Source organism: Bactrocera oleae, chromosome 2 (genome assembly GCF_042242935.1).
Source record: "Bactrocera oleae isolate idBacOlea1 chromosome 2, idBacOlea1, whole genome shotgun sequence".
Classification (NCBI taxonomy): domain Eukaryota; kingdom Metazoa; phylum Arthropoda; class Insecta; order Diptera; family Tephritidae; genus Bactrocera; species Bactrocera oleae.
The window spans coordinates 7,802,805-7,823,282 of NC_091536.1; the positions used below are offsets into that span (position 1 = coordinate 7,802,805).

The 20,478-nt window shown below is 31.0% G+C and overlaps 1 protein-coding gene across 6 annotated transcripts; it reads left to right on the top strand.

The window, feature by feature from the left end:
- The first annotated feature begins 1,362 nt into the window (after window positions 1-1,362).
- Window positions 1,363-20,177, top strand: Ald1 (fructose-bisphosphate aldolase). Of its 6 annotated transcripts, XM_070107857.1 has the most exons (6): window positions 1,363-1,512; window positions 12,359-12,780; window positions 13,242-13,661; window positions 13,725-13,924; window positions 15,733-15,807; window positions 19,012-20,177. In XM_070107857.1, the coding sequence occupies exons 2-6, from the start codon at window positions 12,402-12,404 to the stop codon at window positions 19,105-19,107; spliced, it is 1,170 nt and encodes a 389-aa protein (XP_069963958.1). In that variant the 5' UTR covers window positions 1,363-1,512; window positions 12,359-12,401; the 3' UTR covers window positions 19,108-20,177. The 6 variants fall into 6 exon arrangements, with proteins under 6 accessions (XP_069963958.1, XP_069963955.1, XP_014085563.1 ...); XM_070107854.1 differs by lacking the exon at window positions 19,012-20,177 and having other exon boundaries at window positions 15,733-16,186; XM_014230088.3 differs by lacking the exon at window positions 15,733-15,807 and having other exon boundaries at window positions 1,364-1,512.
- The last annotated feature ends 301 nt before the right edge of the window (window positions 20,178-20,478 follow it).

Sequence of the window (20,478 nt, forward strand, 5' to 3'; positions counted from 1 at the left end):
GTGTATACAGAGTTGCAGTCTGAAATCACCACTTATAAAAGTGTGGTGAATATGAAGAAAATAAGAGATAAAAACGATAAAACCTTGTAGAAGTTTATTAAAGTGATTTACCTGGTTTCCGAAAGATACTTAGTAGTGACCTTTATTTTCTGTAAATCTTTTGTTTACACAATTTTCTAAAGTTTAAATATGGGGCCGTAACCAAAACGCACGTTCATATATTGTAAAATAATTTAATATAGAGTATTCAATATGATGGCGCTGTGCAAGCAGAACACCACAGCGCGAAATAATTTCAAATTAGGAAATTGGGATTAACCTATTGTCTCTAGTCTGTATTTGGGGTATAATTTTTTTTTATTGGAAATTAGTGGTTCGAAATTTGAGAATTATTTTTAATTAAAATTTTCGAGATTACAAAAAAAAAAAAAAATTTTTATTTGATTGTTAATTAAATTATTTTTTATTGCTTTATTTGCAACCCTGGTTGAAGGCAGGATATACATGTATATATGCTTTCTTAAGTCACCATTGTGATAACAATATACAACTTCCTGGAAATTGTACGCTTTTCAATTCTTATCGTTAAAATATCTTAGACCTCCTTTGTTGTTGTGGAGGTGTTGTTATTTGTAGTGACATAAAGGATTTCTCTAATAATATGAGAAAAGCAGGAGTGAAATGTCCTTAAACTTGCTAAGTAGACCAAGCTAGTTGCTCGTAGGCGACTCTACTACCTTTGTTTTTTTTAATACTCTACTGGTTAAGTTCACCACCGCTTGGAGCGTTCACAAAATATCAGTAGTATCTATGTGACATGCTTGCATAACGTTTTTAATACTCAAATTATAAAGGTCGCTCTGACTCATGCATAAGGACCCATTTTTCTTTCCTTTTTATTTCTTATGAAAAACCTCATAAGAAAGCTGTTCTTATGCATGCTATTTGTAATTTCTGTAGAGAGTACAGAATGATTTCATTTCATTTGAAGGTGTACGTAAAAGATGGACGGCAAAGTATCCTGTAGTTGTAATCATTCTAGCTGTCGAGATCTGAACCGAAATCTGTAATACGCAAAGTATCTAGAATTTCGATTTGCAATGTAATCTTTTATATCATAAGTTTTTTTTTTTTGATAAATGCTTAATTAACTTTCTCGAATTTTTATAAGGTGCTTTAATTCGAGCTTTCTTTGTCAATGCTCGATTGAAAAAATCACATTATATAATACAAAAAAAAAATCAAATAAAAATTATTTTTGTTAAAAATTGTATTTACTAACGCTTTACTAGCGAGTTATTAGCGAGTTACTAGCGAATTGATAGCAGATAATATTGCGCAATATTTCACCATAATTACAATAATATTGCGCAGTGTACGAATTGCCGGTATGTGGCGCATATTGACTGAATAGCTGAATGTCAGACTAAAGCAACGACCTCCATTCAACCTTTCGGCTGCCACTTTGCCATTTTGCAAAGCTCACAGTGAAAACTAAAGTTGAAACTGCAGGTACGTAAACGCGTAATCACACAGTGTATTACTTAATTTTCAGTTAAAAAATAGTTAATTAATAATTAAATACACTCCAGGTGAGTGGCGATTAAGTGTCAAACACAAGTAAATATAAATGTAGTGATTTTCACAAAAAGCTCTTCAGATACGTGCCGTGTTGTCGTAACAATTTTTTGGGGTGGTGCGAGTTGGAGGCATTTCGTAACTGCATTTTCAGATTGCATTACGCACGTTATAAGTGTGTTTGTGTGTGAAAGTGCGTTAATAGGAGTGGTGTGGGAAGAAAACTCCATTTAAACGTGTATAATGTGCTAACTAATTTAACGAACTACATGGATATGACGTATCTTTTAATGATTAGGGATGTCGTCGGGCGCACAAAGGTCACGCGTACCTATCATTTAGCAGTAGTATGTACCATTAACATGCAATTGTTGAGTGATCTTTCTTGTTTCAATTAGTTTCTTGCAAATTTATTTGACAATTTGTTGTTGTTATTTTATTTATTTATTTTTATTTTGTATGCTATGTGAAGTGTGGCGATTAAAGGTGACAATGATAATTGCATGTTAGATAAATTGATTTTTATAAATAATGTTTATATGTACTATGTCGATACATAGTATGCTATATATATATTTAAATACATATGTATTACTATGTGCATATGTATAAAAATAATAGCTCAGTAGGAAATTACCTACTTATGCGTCACACAATTTTATTTTGCTGATGTAAATATTCACGTACTTATGTAATTATAGATAGATATATATGTACATATGGATGGTATATTGTATATTACTGCATCAGGGATTTACTATTGTTTCATCATGTATTGTCAGGTTTTTAAATAAATTTCCAAAAACAATTCACATTGCAATTTTAGCAATTCAGTGTAAAGATTTCTTAGATATTTTAAATGAATTTAAAATAAATAACAGTTTTTACAGACGTTGGTAATGTTTTCTTTTCTTATGTATTTTCGCCATAATTGTGGAATATTTCAGTATGAAATAGATAGAAGGGAAAACGTCAACTTTAGGCACACCTTAACTGTAATATCCTTCACAGTTGGATTTATTATAGCATGAGTGTATTAAGAGATCTTTATCTTGATTTTGATCGGTCAGATTGAATGGCAGCTATGCTATAGTGATCCGATCTGAGCAAATTATTCAGAGATTATTCATGAGAAATTTTTTCCATTAAAAAAGTTTTCCATTCGTTTAGTTTGTGTGGCAGCTATGTATTAGGGTGGACCGAAACATTTTTTTTTGTTTTTTTGCTTAGCCTGGGGGTAAAATTTGTAGATTATAAAAAAAGAAATCACTCATTTTTAAAGTAAATTTCGAGTTAAAATTTTTTTTGGCCTAAACTCTTTACATTTATATAAAAATTACCGAATTTGACGGTTTTTAACTCAAAATTTATTTTAACGTTCAAGGAAAGCATGTAGTCGTTTAAGATTTTTTTGTAAAACTCCAATAATGACCACAAAAGTGGTTTAAGTTCACAACTTTTAATTGGTCAGAAAGAGGACTCTCCATAGCTTCTAGAAATCTTATCAAACATTTTTTACAAAATAAAAATTTTAACTAGAAATTTACTTTAAAAGTGTGTGGGCTCCTCTAGATGTTAAAAAAAAAAATTTTTTTTGTAATTTTGTTTGTAAAAAAATTTTATTTTTTTATAATCTAGCAATTTTACCCTCTGGCTAAGCATAAACAACCATTTTATTTTCGCTCCACCCTACTTTGTATATGCTTAAATACTTCGAAATCAGCGCTACCGTTCAATAAACAGCCTCTTGGTGATAAAAGCTCGTGTGCGAAATTTCAGATTTTTTTTTTTCGAAAACTGAGGGACTACTGACTCAAGAGGGACATTAGTTCCGATCGTTGCCGAACTAGTCGCATTTCTTAGAGGATGTAAAACTATCTCTAACGCTAACTCATCCAACAGCAATCTTATTTCATTACTGTCTAAATCAGTAGCACATATTCGATTTTTTCCATCCTATGAAAATTATATAATAATTTTACTAATTAAATTTGATTTTCAGTTTTTAACTAGTATTCTACTAAATTCCCCTATGTATATATTTTTGTCCACTTACCTAATTGCAGTGCGCATATATATATAATATATATGTATATATATACATTATGTATATTTTTGTGTTGAATGTTCTAGTCCACAAGATGCACTATTTACTTGTCTGAATGCACGCAAATATTTCGATTATAGAAACAGCTTCGTAATTGTCTCTTGTCTAAAAATTGCTTGTCAATTTACATATGCAGTTCGTGGATGCTCGTTTACACATTGCAGGCGGGGGTGTGATGGCAGACGTCCAAATTTTTTATAAAAAACTGCACGCTTAAGTCGATATGTATGCTATTCTGTATTTTTACTCATGTCCATACATATTTATGCATGAGTACAGTATATTGTGGATAATTAAAACCTTTATGATAATGAAATTGTTCTACATACTTTCTTTGAGTTATAACGTTCAATATGTCTGTGGTGCGTTGTTGTTATAAGGTTCTCATATACTAAGTTCAGAGGATTATTAAGTTTATAGAGGTTAGATCGGCAGATCACACTTGCACTATTACAAACAAATGTGTTGCTTTGTGTTGCTGAAGAATCCCTAAAGATGGATTAAATCTTCATGTATCAACAAAACGTCTTGAAGTCAGCACAAATCTGCTAACGTAATTGATTTCAATTCCAGCTAGTTCAGTTGGATGGCATTTTAATATATGGTGTAAGGACTAAGTACCACATTTGATCTTTTTAACAACAACTTCCTATTAATTACTATTTTAAAGAAGGGTCCTCAGTCGATTAAACCGTCTAGTATACGCTCGATAGTGATCAATATTACTAATGTGTTTCTAAGTTTTTGTGATGATATTGTATAGAGATGCCCCTAAAAAGTTTGTAATATTATTTGGACCCATTGGTGTCTGTACTTCCAACTTCATTGAGACTGTAAAAGGGAAATTAGTACAATATTAACTTAAAAAGAATAAACGCTTGTAAGCGGTAATACTCTTGACAAATAAGACATTTTCCACACAAGAACTTTATTTTTATCGCTCAGTTTGTATGGCAGCTATATGCTATAGTGGACCGCTAACGGCGGTTCCGACATATGAGATGCTTCTGGGGAAGAGAAACATATTTGTCAAATTTCAGAACGATATCTCAAAAACTGAAGAACTAGTTCGAGTATATACAGACAGACATGCGGATATGGATAAATCGACTCAGCTCATCACGCTGATCACGCTGACCTTCTGTGTGTTCATCTCGGTATAAACTACATAGTTAAGGTTATAAAATTAATTAATAATATGCTTAATTAATGCCTCAAACAGTTTGCGACCAAAGTCGATTAATCGGTATACATATATTGTACTCCATTAGAAAATCTGAGTTTGTACTAATCAAATCAGGTCCACTGCCGTTCCACTTGTATAACCAGTATAATATCAAAGTTCATGAGCCGTTACATTGTTTGCAGCATAGATACTGCGCTAATCACCGAAATACTTCACGTGGCAACAGTAAATGAGTTTAGATTAACTTTAGGAAAAATAAATAAAATTTCCTAAAAAAAACAAGTTATTTATTTCAACTACGCGAACTAAATACTTTATTTTATTTAGGTTTCGAAATATATTTTTATGTATGAGTTGTTGATTATTTTATATTTAAATATACTCACACTGCAGCTCAAACGCGTTCAAGTTTGCAGATACGGAGGCTCGTTGTTTTCTAATCCGGTTTGTTTTTTCAGTGTTGATTTTGATATAAGTATGTGTCGAGTAACACGTCACACTTCAAGCAGACACGCCCCACCGCAATATATATAGATACTGTATCGCTATGCTCGCATTATTTCTTACTATCTACTATCTGGCCCCCCATTATAAGCACTTTGATAAGCATAAACACCGTGATAGAGCTGACAGAACTTGTTTTGAAATTATTTTTTGTTGTTATTTTGCAGAAATTTTCTTGTTGGTTTTACTAGTTTCTGGTGAAATGTGTTTTCTTATGTTATCAAAAGTGGTTTTCAGTTGTTTCACTTGGTTGCATAGTTGGTGTGTGGCTTCATTTAAGCTCTCTGTATTATCATATGGACGCTTGCATGTATTGTATATATATGTTTATATAGGAGTATTTACAATCGATACATATGTATGCCTATACGGTTTTTTCTGCATATATTAAAGTCCGTCGACCGGCGAGTTTCAGTCACAGTTGATTTTTGGTTGGCAGCGCCGCAGGAAGCTTGTATAATTTTGTATCAGGTAAAGTTCGTGAAAACCGCTGGTCTTTTGAGTTGGTTAACAAATTACGGTATTATGGCATAAAGTTCATAAAATTATTAAAAATTGAAATATGTGTAGTGTAGCTGAAGTTATTGATTGGTTATGTAAAATTTTTTTAGCGTTATCGAAAAATCTATAAGATACATCAGTTGGCTTTTTATTGTACAAAAAGTGCTGAAATAATAATTTGTCCACTAATTTATAGTTTTCAGTAAGACTTAGCATTATAATTAATCGCTGTCAGCGTTTTCGATTCGCTAATTTCTTAGTATAATTAATTAGTAATTGAATTCATCGATTCTACTTACTTTTCGATTCTTTTCACTTGCTTGTAGGCATAAAGTTGCAGACAGAGTATGCAAGTAAAGTACTTTCACTTTCCTTGCAGCTACTTCAAATTTCCTAAAGCTAAAGGGAATTTGAATTTTATTGCGTTGATAGTAAAAAAGAAGAATAATTTCAAAAGCATGCAATTGAAAATAAAGAGTTTGTGAAGAATTTTAGAAAAAAGGATTTTCGAAAGTATTTTACTTGCCACAAACGTTTAGTCGCGCTTCCAACCACTTTTTGGGATGTGTATTTTGAAGGAATTTTCGATATACTTAGATTATTACAACTTTAAAATCGAAAGTTTGAGTTATTTTCTTTGTAACTAATGTCTTTGCTAAACTATTATAATTATACTCTTGCAACATGTTGCTACAGAGTATAATAGTTTTGTTCACCTAACGGTTGCTTGTATCTCCTAAAACTTAGCGAGATAGATATGTATATAAATGATCAGTATGAAGAGATCTTAGATAATTAACCGAATAATAATTAATTTTACTGTAATCCATAGACGATTTCGGCGAATAATGAATGTTGAATTGTTTCGCAACATTTTTGATATAAAGTTTTCCTAACACCAGGCATTTGCTCTAAATTGATCTTTGCAAGTTGCAAGAGTATAAAATGTTCGGTTACACCCTTTCTTACTTGTTTTTTGCAATATTTTCTTTTAATAAACACTTAAAAGTCATCTGAAGATCTTCTAGAATGTTCCGAGATGCGTTATACGAATATGTAGTTGTTGTAATGTTATGCAATATGCATTTTTTAATATTCACTGTAGTGATATCATAAAATATAAAGCATCATCCGAGGTAAACATATATGTATAATCTAATAAATAACATATATGTATATAGACAGATCATTCATACATTGCGTAATACAATAATTATGTGCATCATTAAATAATATTTATTTATTAATATTCGCTGATAATTTTTTATATTTTCTGAAAAATACTTTTTTTTTAATTCAGTATTAAAAGACATTAAAAAATATTTCGAATTTACATATGTCTGTACTACGTATTTTGTCTTTATCTTCAATGGCAAATTCCACTCAAAACTATTGTGTGAGTTCAAATGCGGAGTTATATACGTACATATGGTATATAGTGTGAACTTGTTTTTGCTTTCACTTTTAACATTTTTAAGAAGAAATCAGAACAAACAAAAGTTTTTTTTAAAGAAATTTCATATTCTTAGCATAAAAAGCAACGGCAAAAGCTTTTCTGTAGAAGTTTTTCAAATAAATGCAGCTAAATGTTTTTTTGTGTGCAGTTAGAGAAATGTTTTTTTCAAGTTATTATTAATCGTTACACAATATATGTATATAATTTTGACCATCACATGACAATGACGAGTTCTTAACAACTGGAATTTCAATTTCGTCGAAATGCTTTGATTCATAAGTGGCCTTCGTACAAAAACCACTTGTTTACTTCTCGGAACATATGTATGCTTACTTGTGTGCTTCTTTTTATAAAAAAAAAATTATATATAAATTATTTAATTAATCTTTAAATACTAGAATTCCAACATCATTTTTTTTTAATAAATGTATTTTTTAAAATTAAAATGAGTAAATGAAGAAATATTAATTAACTTATTTGATAAGAAGCATTTATATATTTTTTAAGCTTATTTTCTAAATTTGTTTAAAAACTGTGTTAAAAATTTTCTGATTTCCACTTCCGTATTTAATTAATATCTGCTAGAAACTTGATTATGAATTAATTTAATAAAAATATGGCGATCAAGTTTCAATTTTTTTAGAAAATGAACAATTTCATGTGCTTTTTTTTGTAAAAATTTTAAAAAATTTACCGATTTAAATTTTTTTACCAAAATTAAATATGAAAATCAAAATAAATTTTTGTGTGTATTACGCGATATTTAGCTTATTATTAAAAAAAAAAAAAACAAAACATTATTTAGAAAAAAAAACTAATAACTCACAAAATTTGTGCAAATGGTTAGGAAATAATTTCAAAAGTTTCACAAAGCACAGTTTTTTGAAAATATTTTACAAAATAAAAAAGTTCATCTTTTCTTACATAAATTCTAAAAAAGGAATCAATGCGCTAATTTTTATCAAATTCCAATCAAACGAAATTAATTTTTGTATTGAACACGCGAAATTTGGCTTATAAACTCTTTTAAAAAATTTTAGATTAAAAAATCATATTTATTTAATCCAAAAATTTATAATTTATAAAAATGTGTGTATGTTTTATTATAATGATATTTTAATCTAAAAAATCGAAATTCAAAATTACTGTTTAATTATTAAGAATTATATTTCTCAATAAAATTTTTTTACGAAATATATTTTACTTAAAAAATATAAATTTTTTGGGTTCTTACTCAATTTACTCAAAAGATTTAAAAATATGTATTAGAAAAACAATAATTAAAAAATACTAACTAAATATTAAAAACTTGTTATGAAATAATTTCAAAACTATCCAAAGTTGACAAATCCTAATTGCTTTTTAACTTCTAGCGCAATTACATATAACACATGCACATAAACACATGCATGTAAATATATATGGGAGTGTGTATATGTATTATATGTAAATGTTATTATGTTAATATGTACATATTTTTTATTTTCATACAACATTTTCTAGAGGAGTTGACTCTTCAGATTTTTCCTTCAATGTCAAGCGAGTCAACGAATTCGCCAAAACGCCTTCGTCGCCTAAGTAGGTGAAAAATGTCATATAAAAATGTTCTACAATATTATACAATTATAATCATAAATATAAATCCAAACAGAATGCATGGAAGAGAAATCACGTGTTTTACTCGAAGGAAAATTTATATACGCACATTTTATATATTTTCCTACCTGAAAGTTCAGCAACAATATTTTCAACAGCAGTCAAAATGTTGCAAGAGCTACAATAAAAAACAAAAACAAAAAAGTGAAGCAACAACAGCAATTGTAACGCAACATGTTTTGCCTCTTATTTGACCTTCGTCAATGTCGGCGTACAAACAACAGCGAGTGTGGGTGAGTGTGTGTTCGTTTGCTCGCCACATGCCGTCGTCAAAGCGATCAGGAGGTGGGGGGCTAGCAAAAGGTTGTTTGGTGGTGAAGCGGCGTGCTGTCGGTCATGGTTTTGTCGATATCACAAAAATTGAGCGAATTGAAAACGAAATTTCGTATGTTATTTTCGTACTCTATACATACATACATATACACATTATTTAATATCGTGCGCATGTCCACGAATAACTGCGTTTTTTTTTTTGGACTTTTTTATGTGAGCTTTCGACATTTGTTGTCCATATTTTGGCTGTTGTTGTTTTTCGCTTTTGTTATGGAGCGGCAGCCAACTCTTCAGTTGCTTACTAAAAATTCACTTTCATCGCTTCACTACACGAAGAAAGTGAAAGTCTTTTGTAGGACATTCAGCACGCGTATACTCTACGAATCTACGAATTTCCTACTACTCGCTCTTTGCTTCTCTGTTCACATGTCGAGGTCAGCTCCAACTCTTTCTGCTATATGCCTGTGATGTTATGCCATCTCCGCTTCGGGCCTTATCAGCTCAGCTGAAAAGTGGGCCTGCCTACTCGTATCTACTCGCCCGAATTTGCGTTGGCTGCCGAGCTAATGGTATGTGTGTTCGTGCACTGCACCTTATGTGATTCCAGTATTCGAATTTTCATTCAGTATCTGTGTAGTGCTTCAATCGGTCGGACTTTTCTTGTGGTGCGTGGTATATGTGGAAATTTAGTTAATTCATATACATATGTATACTAAAGTTCTGTGATACATACATATAGTTATATTAATAAATTTAATTTTCACTTGTAAAAAAGTGCATTACTTTTGTGGAATTTGGTGATGAAAAGAAAATTTTTTTTTTCAATATTTTAATGATTTTTCTGATTTTTTTGTGAAAATTGTGGATACTTTACTTATTTGAGTATTCTCATATTTTCATTTACATTCTATATGTATTCTAGTATAAATACTGTGGTGAATGAGTGTATAAATTTTAGTGAAATTATTTTAAAAAAATTTGTTTTTCACATATACATATGTATATGTATACATACACAGTTTCCGGCATAATATCGAACTTTTATCAGCTTATGCCGTGTGTCTCTAATAACATTCCATTTTATTTAGAAAAATAAAGGAGCGGTTCTTTTGTCGGAACCGCCGATATCGGACCACTATAGCATATAGCTGCCATACGAGCTGAACAATCGAAATCAAGTGCTTGTATGGGAAATTTTTTCATTTGACGAGATATCTTAACGAAATTTGGCTTGGGTTACTGTCTGAGGCAATAATACAATCTCCGAAGAAATTGTTCAGATCAGATCACTATATCATATAGCTGCCTTACAAATTGAACGATCGGAATCAAGTGCTTGTTTTTTTTTTTTTTAATTTTAAATTAAGAAATTAATGTTTAACAAAAAAGAATATTTTTTCTCCACTATTGCCATTGCTATTGAATCTAGTTCGCAATATTTCCAAATTTTAAACCAAAAAGATTTTTGAAAACTATTGAATAATATAAAAGCAATAAAAATAAAGCAAGAAACTCAAAATAGCGAAACCAAGAATTCCATCACAAATATTATTGCTTTGTTGCACCAGCCTTATCAAAATTTTTTCCATGACTTTGTGGCTTGTCTGCACTTTGGTTAACCCCACTAAAGCGTTATCGCTTATTGCCGTCATCGACGAGTAAATATAATTAAAGATGAATATATAAATTCATAAAATAAATTAAAATTAATACCGTTGTTGCTTTTTGTTCTATGTGTATCCAACGGCTTTACGTTTTCAATTGAACTCAACAAATACCCACATAACCTTATATAGGTACATATGTAATGGGTGATCCATTTCGAGGATTCAAATTCAATATGGAATGTTTATTACCATTCAAAAGAACATTCTTTGGCATTTATGTTTTGAAGATTATCTCTTTCAAATGTTGGCCGCGGCTACGTCTCAGATGGTCCATCCGTTAAGTCCAATAGACTTTACATATCACATATACACAGAAAAAAGTCTAACCGTGTGATATAATACGATCTTGGTGGTTAATCGACCGGCCCAAAACGTGAAATTATCTACTCATCGAAGTGATCTCTCAATAAATCCATTGATTGATGCGATGTGGTTGAAGTGGCGATGTCTTGTTGAAACCAAATGTCGCCGAGATCACGAGCTTCAATTTCAGCCATCAAATTTGAAGATGATTCCACCGGCCCACAAACAACACCATACTATTGGTTTTTCTGGATGAAATGGCAGCTCTTGTATTTCTTCAGGTTGCTCTTCGTCCCAAATGCAGCAATTTTGCTTGTTTACATACTCATTGAGCCAGAAATGGGCCTCATTGCTGAACAAAATTTCTCGAAAACGTCATATCTTTTTGGATTTTTTCTAGAGCCCATAGAGCGAAGCGATGTCGCTTGGGAAGGTCGAGTTGCTGAGAACGGCGCCGAATCGACTCTCCACGGTCTTCGTGTACACTCTCAGCTACGGCCGCTATATTTTCTTCACTGCATGCTGGACGTGGTCTATTCCGTCGAATATTATCCAATAATGAATGCCGATAAACGCATTCTTTACAGAACTTGAATTTTGTAATAAAGTTGAATGTTTTGTAAACGGTGTTCAGGCGTGAGTCTTTCCATGATGAAATTAACACGTCTCACGCGTGATCTTTAAAAAGAGCTCTATTGAAAAAAGTACCTCTACTTGGATCACCCGTTACATGTATGCACACACATATATACATACATTTCTATATACATATTTTTCACAACTACGAACTTGTTACGACGTCACGGCAAATACGAACGTCATTCTGAATAAATGTTTCCTTATACATGCGCTGGCGACAATGTTGCGCAACATTTCGTTAGCAACACATTTGCAGGCAACATTTAAACATTTTTCTATTATATTACTTTAAAATTTGTTTCTTTTTTTTTAATTCTTTCCAAAATATGAATAAAATAATAAAAAAATCACAAATTGAACTTTTTTTTTTTTATTAAAAATCCTTAAAAAAAAATTTAAAATTAAATTACAATAAACTGCAAAAAAAAATACAAAAATTCAAAATTCCACTTTAACATTTTCGTTTCTACTTTTCTATTTCTTTACAGTCTCTTTGAACATCACACCAATTAAAAACAAGTCTACAACAAAATGACCACCTACTTCAACTACCCATCCAAGGAATTGCAAGAGGAGCTTAGCCGCATTGCGCGCGCTATTGTCGCTCCCGGCAAGGGTATTCTAGCTGCTGATGAGTCCGTCTCCACCATGGGCAAGCGTCTGCAAGACATTGGTGTTGAAAATACCGATGAACATCGTCGCCTATACCGTCAGCTGTTGTTCTCCACCGACCCCAAAGTCGCTGATAACATTTCTGGTGTAATCTTGTTCCACGAAACCTTGTACCAGAAGGCTGATGATGGTACCCCATTCGTTGAGTTGTTGAAGAAGCGCGGCATCATCCCCGGCATTAAGGTCGATAAGGGTGTTGTGCCATTGTTCGGCTCCGAAGACGAGTGCACCACTCAGGGTAAGAAGTGCATTTCAATAACTTAACTCATAGTTATAAGGTCGAAAATGTGTAGGTATGATATAGTTTGGTTAGGATTTAAAGAACTTTAAGTTGAGACGTTTCGCTTGGTAGTTTCCTCCAGGCGACCAGAGCCAATTATTGTGACAATAGTAATAATGGTTAACAAAACTCTGCAAATATAAGAATTGTTCATATACCTTACGAACAATAGCGAAGAGGTTATGTAACCATAAAACCTCGGTCTCTTTTGAATTAAGTTAGACGTCCGAATTCTCGCATTCAAAAGTATAGCAAACGAGCATTGGGAAACCCAAGATCTCTGTTTCATGTCTCAGGAAACTCAAAAGCTTCGCTATTATTTTATTTCACATTCTGATGTATATTCGCTCAAATATTGCACACTAATTTAAGGGCTTTTATCATACTAATCCTATTTTTTTATTCTCTCAATTCTTCAGGTTTGGATGATTTGGCTGCTCGTTGCGCCCAATACAAGAAGGACGGTTGCGACTTCGCCAAGTGGCGTTGCGTCTTGAAGATCGGCAAGAACATCCCATCCTACCAATCTATTTTAGAGAATGCCAATGTTTTGGCTCGTTATGCCTCCATCTGCCAATCGCAGCGCATTGTACCAATCGTTGAACCCGAAGTATTGCCCGATGGTGATCATGACTTGGAACGCGCACAAAAAGTTACCGAAACTGTATTGGCTGCCGTGTACAAGGCTTTGAATGACCATCATGTCTACTTGGAGGGTACATTGTTGAAGCCCAACATGGTCACAGCCGGCCAATCTTGCGCCAAGAAGTACACACCCGACCAAGTGGCGCTCGCCACCGTCGAAGCTCTGCGCAGAACTGTACCAGCTGCTGTTCCCGGTTAGTTGTTGCTATAATATAATTATTTTTCTGTTGTTATTGTTATTTTTGTATTTCTTAAAGGCATCACCTTCTTGTCTGGCGGTCAATCTGAGGAAGAGGCTTCTGTTCACTTGAACGCCATCAACAACGTGCCATTGTTGAAACCATGGGCTCTGACCTTCTCGTACGGTCGTGCCCTGCAGGCTTCCGTTTTGCGCGCATGGGCCGGTAAGAAGGACAATGTTATCGCTGGTCAAAATGAGCTCTTGAAACGCGCGAAGGTATGTAAACATGTATTTTTTGTTATATCATAACGGGACTTTTTGGATTATTTGGTTGTATTTTTATGGTGAAATGCTGTTGGTGTGCAAAAGCAAAATATTATTAAGGTTTGAGAGGTTGATATTTTATTGCACTTCAATAATTTTTAAATAATTACTTTTTTTGGTTAAAAAATATAAAAATATAGAATATGTTTTATACAAATTTTTAAAAATTAAATTTTTTTAATCTAAATTGTTTTCTATATCATAATTTATTTTAATGACGTTTGATTAAGAACAGTAGAAAACAAACTTTATGTCTTTTAATTTTTCATGGAAAAACTTTTTAATTTAAATACAAAAAAAAAATGTATTTTGATTTCAAGGCATATTTCCCTCTATTATGTAATTTTAATCTTAAGAACCCTCCTTATGTTATGTTACAATTTCCACTTGATGAAAATTATTTAAAAGCAAAAACCGGTTATGCTTTATACCATAATTCTGCTTTGAAAATGACATAACGGAATTTTATTGGTTGCCAAATATTATCCCCATTTCCCTTCATATGTACATATGTACAAAAGTGGCATTTATTTCACTTAGCTGGTAAAAATATATTTTTATTTTTATTCTTAACATTTCCAATATTCAGAAAAATACACATATGCACTTCTAACAAAACTTTTTTTGAATTTACATTTTTATACAGTTATATATATATTCCAATTTCTAAATATTTTTAAAACATTTTCATAATTTACTTATACAAACATTCCGCCTAACCTAAAAAATATTAAAACTCCATATTTATTTTTTACAAATGATATTTTTAAATATTGTTATTTTCAAAGTTTTTACAAAAGTTTTTGGCATAGCAAAAATTGGCAAAATTTATTAAAAAAATATACTTTTAATATTCTGAACACAAAAATTTACTCAATTTGGATTTTATATGAATAGCTTTAATATTTTCTATATTTAAAAAAAAAAAAAAAAAAAACAATAAAAAAACAACAAGATTTTATTTATAATATATTTTGTTTTCGTATATAATTTTTATTTTATATTTATCTTAAAAAAAAATTACTGTTCATAAAATATAAACAACTTAATTTTTAGACATTCGTTCAATATTTTCTACTCTGAATATATAATATTATAAGTATTATACAGTCCTAAACTTCTAAATGTTTAAGTACTTACATATTTTTATTTTTATTTTATTTTTAAATGCTATATAATGTTATATTTATATATTATAATAATATATCTTCTTTTCATAATTATATTGATATTTTTCTCTAATTATTATTAAAGCACAATAAATAAAATTTTAATTTTTCGGTAATGCTTTTATCTAAGTAAGCTAAGTGCAATGTGACTTGCATTTTTAACACTAAAAACAAAAATTGTTATTAACAAACATTTAATATAAGCATTAAATTACAGTAACTATAAATCATTTTACTAAATATTAATAACTAAGAAACCAATACATAAACTAACTTATTAATACTCTGCTTGGTTTGGTACTTTAAAGTTATTAATTATTTAATACTAATAATAATCCCTTTTAATTACTTTTACAATTACTTGCATTATTTTCTACTTAAATTTGTTTTAAATCTGTTTGCACATAATCTAAAAACTATTTTTCTCAATCTGTATTATCGCTATGCTACAAAAAATACACACAAATTCCTACACTTCTACACCTATGCACATACACACACACACTCTTGCTACACTTACAAATACCGTCGCTGCGCCTGCGCCCACCACTGTACTACCGCTACACAACAAATACACACACAATCACACAGGCTAACGGACTCGCATGCCAAGGCATATACGTGGCTGGCTCAATACCGTCCTTTGCCGCCAACGCCAGCTTATTCGTCGCCTCGCACAAATACTAAAATAATTCCAAATCCATATACTTGACACATTATATTTAAATGATATTCACACACACACAAAAAGAAGCACGCACACATACTTACGCAATATATATGTATGCCAGTTTGCGTGTAAGGAATTGAGCGCCGTGCGATTGAAGCAGTTGTTCGTGTAATCCGCTCTAGATTATGCATAGTTGTTGTTTTTAATCTATATTTACGCTATATGAAAATACATATACATGTGTATGTACGAGTATACATATGTACTCGCTTAGTATATATGTTATTATATTTTTGTGCTAAATAATTTTACTAATTTAGTTTATGCACATTTTTGCAATTATTATTTTATATGAAATATATTTTTATAAAATATTGTCTATGTTTTTGTCTGTTAGCACTTAATTTTATTTTCCACTTTTTCCAGCTATTTTAGAATACTTTTTGCTAATATTTGAATATTTTCAGCAATAAAAAATGTATTTTTTTTATTACTTTTTATCATCACTATTTTATTATTTTTTGTATATTTTGTGCGTTCATAAATACTGTAATGCTTTTTCTGTGGACTGAAAACATTTTTTCGTTCACGATGAAAACGTACTCCAAAAACTTAAGAATCTTTCCACTCTTTGCTTAAATATCCTTATAAAATAAGGAATATAAGAAGTATTAATTCGCATTAGATCTGCTCATTTTAGCATATTCAGCAGTTGGAGTTGTAGTTTTAGCAACATATGTAAATCATTCTCTACAATATTTTTTGCATATACAGTAGACGGAGCAGTTCTGGATCAGATAAAACCCATTCTGTTTACATAATAAGGTCTGTTGTGGGAACAACAAAGCTGCTCGTATTGTCGGAGAAACATCAACTCTGCAAAATGGCACAAAATTCAACACAAAATCGGAGGCTTCATTTTTTCCAGTATTAACCAATTGTTAAGTAACCTTTCTTGGATTCGCTGTTTTTTCCAATAACAGCCAATTTATCAATAAGCTAAAAACGATCAGCAATATTTCTGTTACAAAGATTTCTGTTTACAGTTTTGTGCAGAAGAAAGTGTGAGCTTTTCATAAAGTTGATAATTTGTACTTTTAATATACTCTTCAATTTGACGGTGAAAACAGGTGTAGTGAAGTAATTATTTAATAATTTGTTCGCTGTTCTTGCAGCATATTCAAAATAGTCTTGGCATAATGTCTCAAGAAACAGTTTATTCAAAAATATTATTCTAGTTTGTTACGCTAGGAGATAGAACCTCATCTCATAGAGATAGCACCTAATCTCACTGCAATTTCGGTCGCGTCATTTATAAATGGATAGTAATATCACATTCAGCACTTTATTCAGCTAACATTCTCTCTAGCTGAATAAGTTTTATTATTTAATCGTATTATTGCAGTAGTCTAATCAGGGCTTACATATGGCTTATCATGGCATTACAAACAAAGCTCAACAAAGCTCACCACCTACGAGCAACTCGAGTTATTGCTACCATTATCAAAGTTTTCTTTAGTGCTATGGAAAAGGTTATTTGGTAGAGATACCGACGAAATGTAAGATTGCTCAGAAACAATTTTCAATATATTATATTGTAAGAAAAGTTTGCCAAGTGACAAGTATAAGTAACTTGCTTGAAGAGCCGAATATTTGCTATAGCACAGTGTTTTGTCAAATTGTGACAGTTCTTTTTAATGCAATCTTTTGACAATTTTGACAACGTTTCAAGTAAACATTCGATCACCGTTCATATTTGTACAACAGCTCAAGATTCATTGTATCTTTCTAACGTGATTTCAAAAGTCCGAACTAAACACGACTCTTCTTGTTATTTAAATACCATATCTGACAGCGGAGGTTTGATAAATTGCATTGAGTAAGGTTTTTTAAAGTTTATGTGTACTTAGAGGCTAAGCTTTCGTACAGTTGTCAGCTTTTGCCAAAATAAAGCACATATCTATATCTCTATGCTACTAGGTTGGTCCATAGTCTAAGCTTTTGTTTTGGCAAAGAATACTATGATGAAATATAAGATAATATAAGACGATATATAATTAAAGTTTGGGAGTTTGGTTTGGGAGAAGCTTAATAATTAGTAGAAGAGTAATTTAAAAAATAAGACTAAGTATAAAAAGATGAAACTTGATTAAACAACGGTTATACAGTTATCAAATCACAAAGGTAATACGGTGAAAATTTTGATATTGAGAGGCATTGATTTAGTTCTTCTGTTTCTATTTGAAAGGGATACATCAAGCGAAGTTCCGGCTCCATTTAATGAAAGTCTTTAATCATATTCCGCTGATAGTAAGCCTATTTTTTAAGGAAAATTAGTTAAATTAAACCCCTGTAATGGTATTTTTTTTTTAAATTCATGAGCAAAGCTATTGCTAAGTAGGGCCTAAGACGAATAAAATATAGTGAAACGAAATTGTAAAGAAGACTAAATATATATCATTACTAAACGATACAATTATTTGTTATTTTTTTTATAATATATATTTGGTATTTAAATACATACTATGGTCGCCAGTGGTCGGAATTCGACCGACAGAATATACAATTTATTGTTATTTAGTACATAAAATTGAACTTGGAAAAAAATTTTTCAAAAATTAACTATGTTATCACACAATGCACTTGAAATTAATCTAAAAATTACAATCTCACGAAAGTAAAACGAATGATATCAGGTCAGATAGGTTATTTAAACTTCAATGTGTTTTTTTCCTTCAAACAATACTTGAAATTTAATGTGAAAAAATTAAAAATGAAAAAATAGAAAATGTGTAACATATTTGCAACTTATACAGAACATCGACGAAATGTACTTCTGTATACGACTGTGTTAAGTGTGACGCACAAAGGAGAAATAACATCACAAATGAAAACGCGTCACCGCGCTTTTAGTTTTTGTAGTCGCTAAATTTGCGCCAACGCATTTTTGCCTGTATTAATCTTATCCATATACAAGTATATCAACGGCAACACTTTTTTGTCAGCTTAATTATAAATAGAATATATATAGATATGTATATGATACATATTAATATTATATACTTTCATTGCACAATACTATAACTTACTCGTAATCCAATAAAGTCCCAATTAGTTCATAACGATATAAAAATTTCTTGTGAATAACATTTTCCTGAGAATTTCCGTTAATTAATTTTCTTCTATTTGCCTTCTTTCAGGCTAACGGTGATTCCGCTGTAGGCAAATACGTTGCCGGCAGTGTGGTCGGTGCTGGTGCTGATGCCACACTCTTCGTTGCCAACCATGCTTACTAAACAGAAAACAACAACAAAAACAACAAGTAAAAGCATGTAGTAGTTGAAGCGCTAAGCTATGGCGAGGAAGGATTTGCAAAGTAGCACTAGAAGTAGAGAGGAAATACAGGCTTACGTAAAATAGTGTCGAGATGGATTATTGTTTGCAATTTATTTATTAAGCAGCAAGTGACGCAGCTACAAAACATAAGAGTAATAATTAAAAGAAATAATAACAACAACAAATATCATACTGTCAAATCAAAGCCGGAGGAACAACAACAACAACAAATAAGAGTGTAATACCAAAAATAAAAGTAACAACAACAAATTTACACTATGCTGCCTCTTCCTCCCCACCTGTTTGTTATACATTTTCTAAACGATAAGTAAAAATGAACACAAACTGCAGAAAAACTAAAATCCAAACGCAACAATGCAAGATACAATAACAATAACAACAAATCTGCGCAAATGTTTATTTTTTTTACTGCTCTTGGAGAGGTTGAACTGGAGAGGCGATTTGGCGGCACACTCAGCTGACTACGGCGGCGGACGCACACAAAACCTAAGCGACAAAAGAACAACAACAACATTAAGAAAATACTATTTGCTGTTACACTAAACAAATTTATTATCATTATATATATGTTTAAGTAAAAAAAAAGAAGAAAAAATACAAGTTGAAAGTTGAAACAAATTTAGACAAGATGAGATGAGAAACAAAAAAAAAACAGAAAAAAATAAATAAAAATACATAAAATATTATTAAAAAAATAATAATGCATGTGCTATTCTTTATAATTGAAACTAAAAGTTGTTATTTTAAGCGTTTCGTTACTATATACATATAATTCCTGCAAGTTTGAATTAGATATGAGTCGTACATACATACAAACTGCATACATACAAGTATATTAGTTAATATTAGTAACACACTTGAATCTGTAGTTTTAGCACTACTATGTTTTGCACATAAACCATTTTGTGTGAAATAGTCAAGCTAGACGACGCGGATTTTTGAACAAATTGTTTGCTTTTTTATAATAATTATAAATTATTGAAATAAATACATGCTTTACTCAGGTAAACGAGGACTTTATTAATGCCATGAGCGTGAACTTGGAAATTTTGCAAAAAAAAAAAAAAAAAATATTTACTATCGCAGTGAAGATAAATTAATTAATCCACAAACATTCATTATATTTTGTCATGAGGAAGTTGCCATAAATAGTCGCACATACAATGTATGATACATATTTGCACTGAGTATATATTTACATATGCATTTAGCTAATTTAAATGTAAACGACACAAAGAACAATGGATTGTACGTAGCGTTCGTAGTGCTATGTTTGTGTTTGTTGTTGTTGTTTGTTTGTAATTTTATTG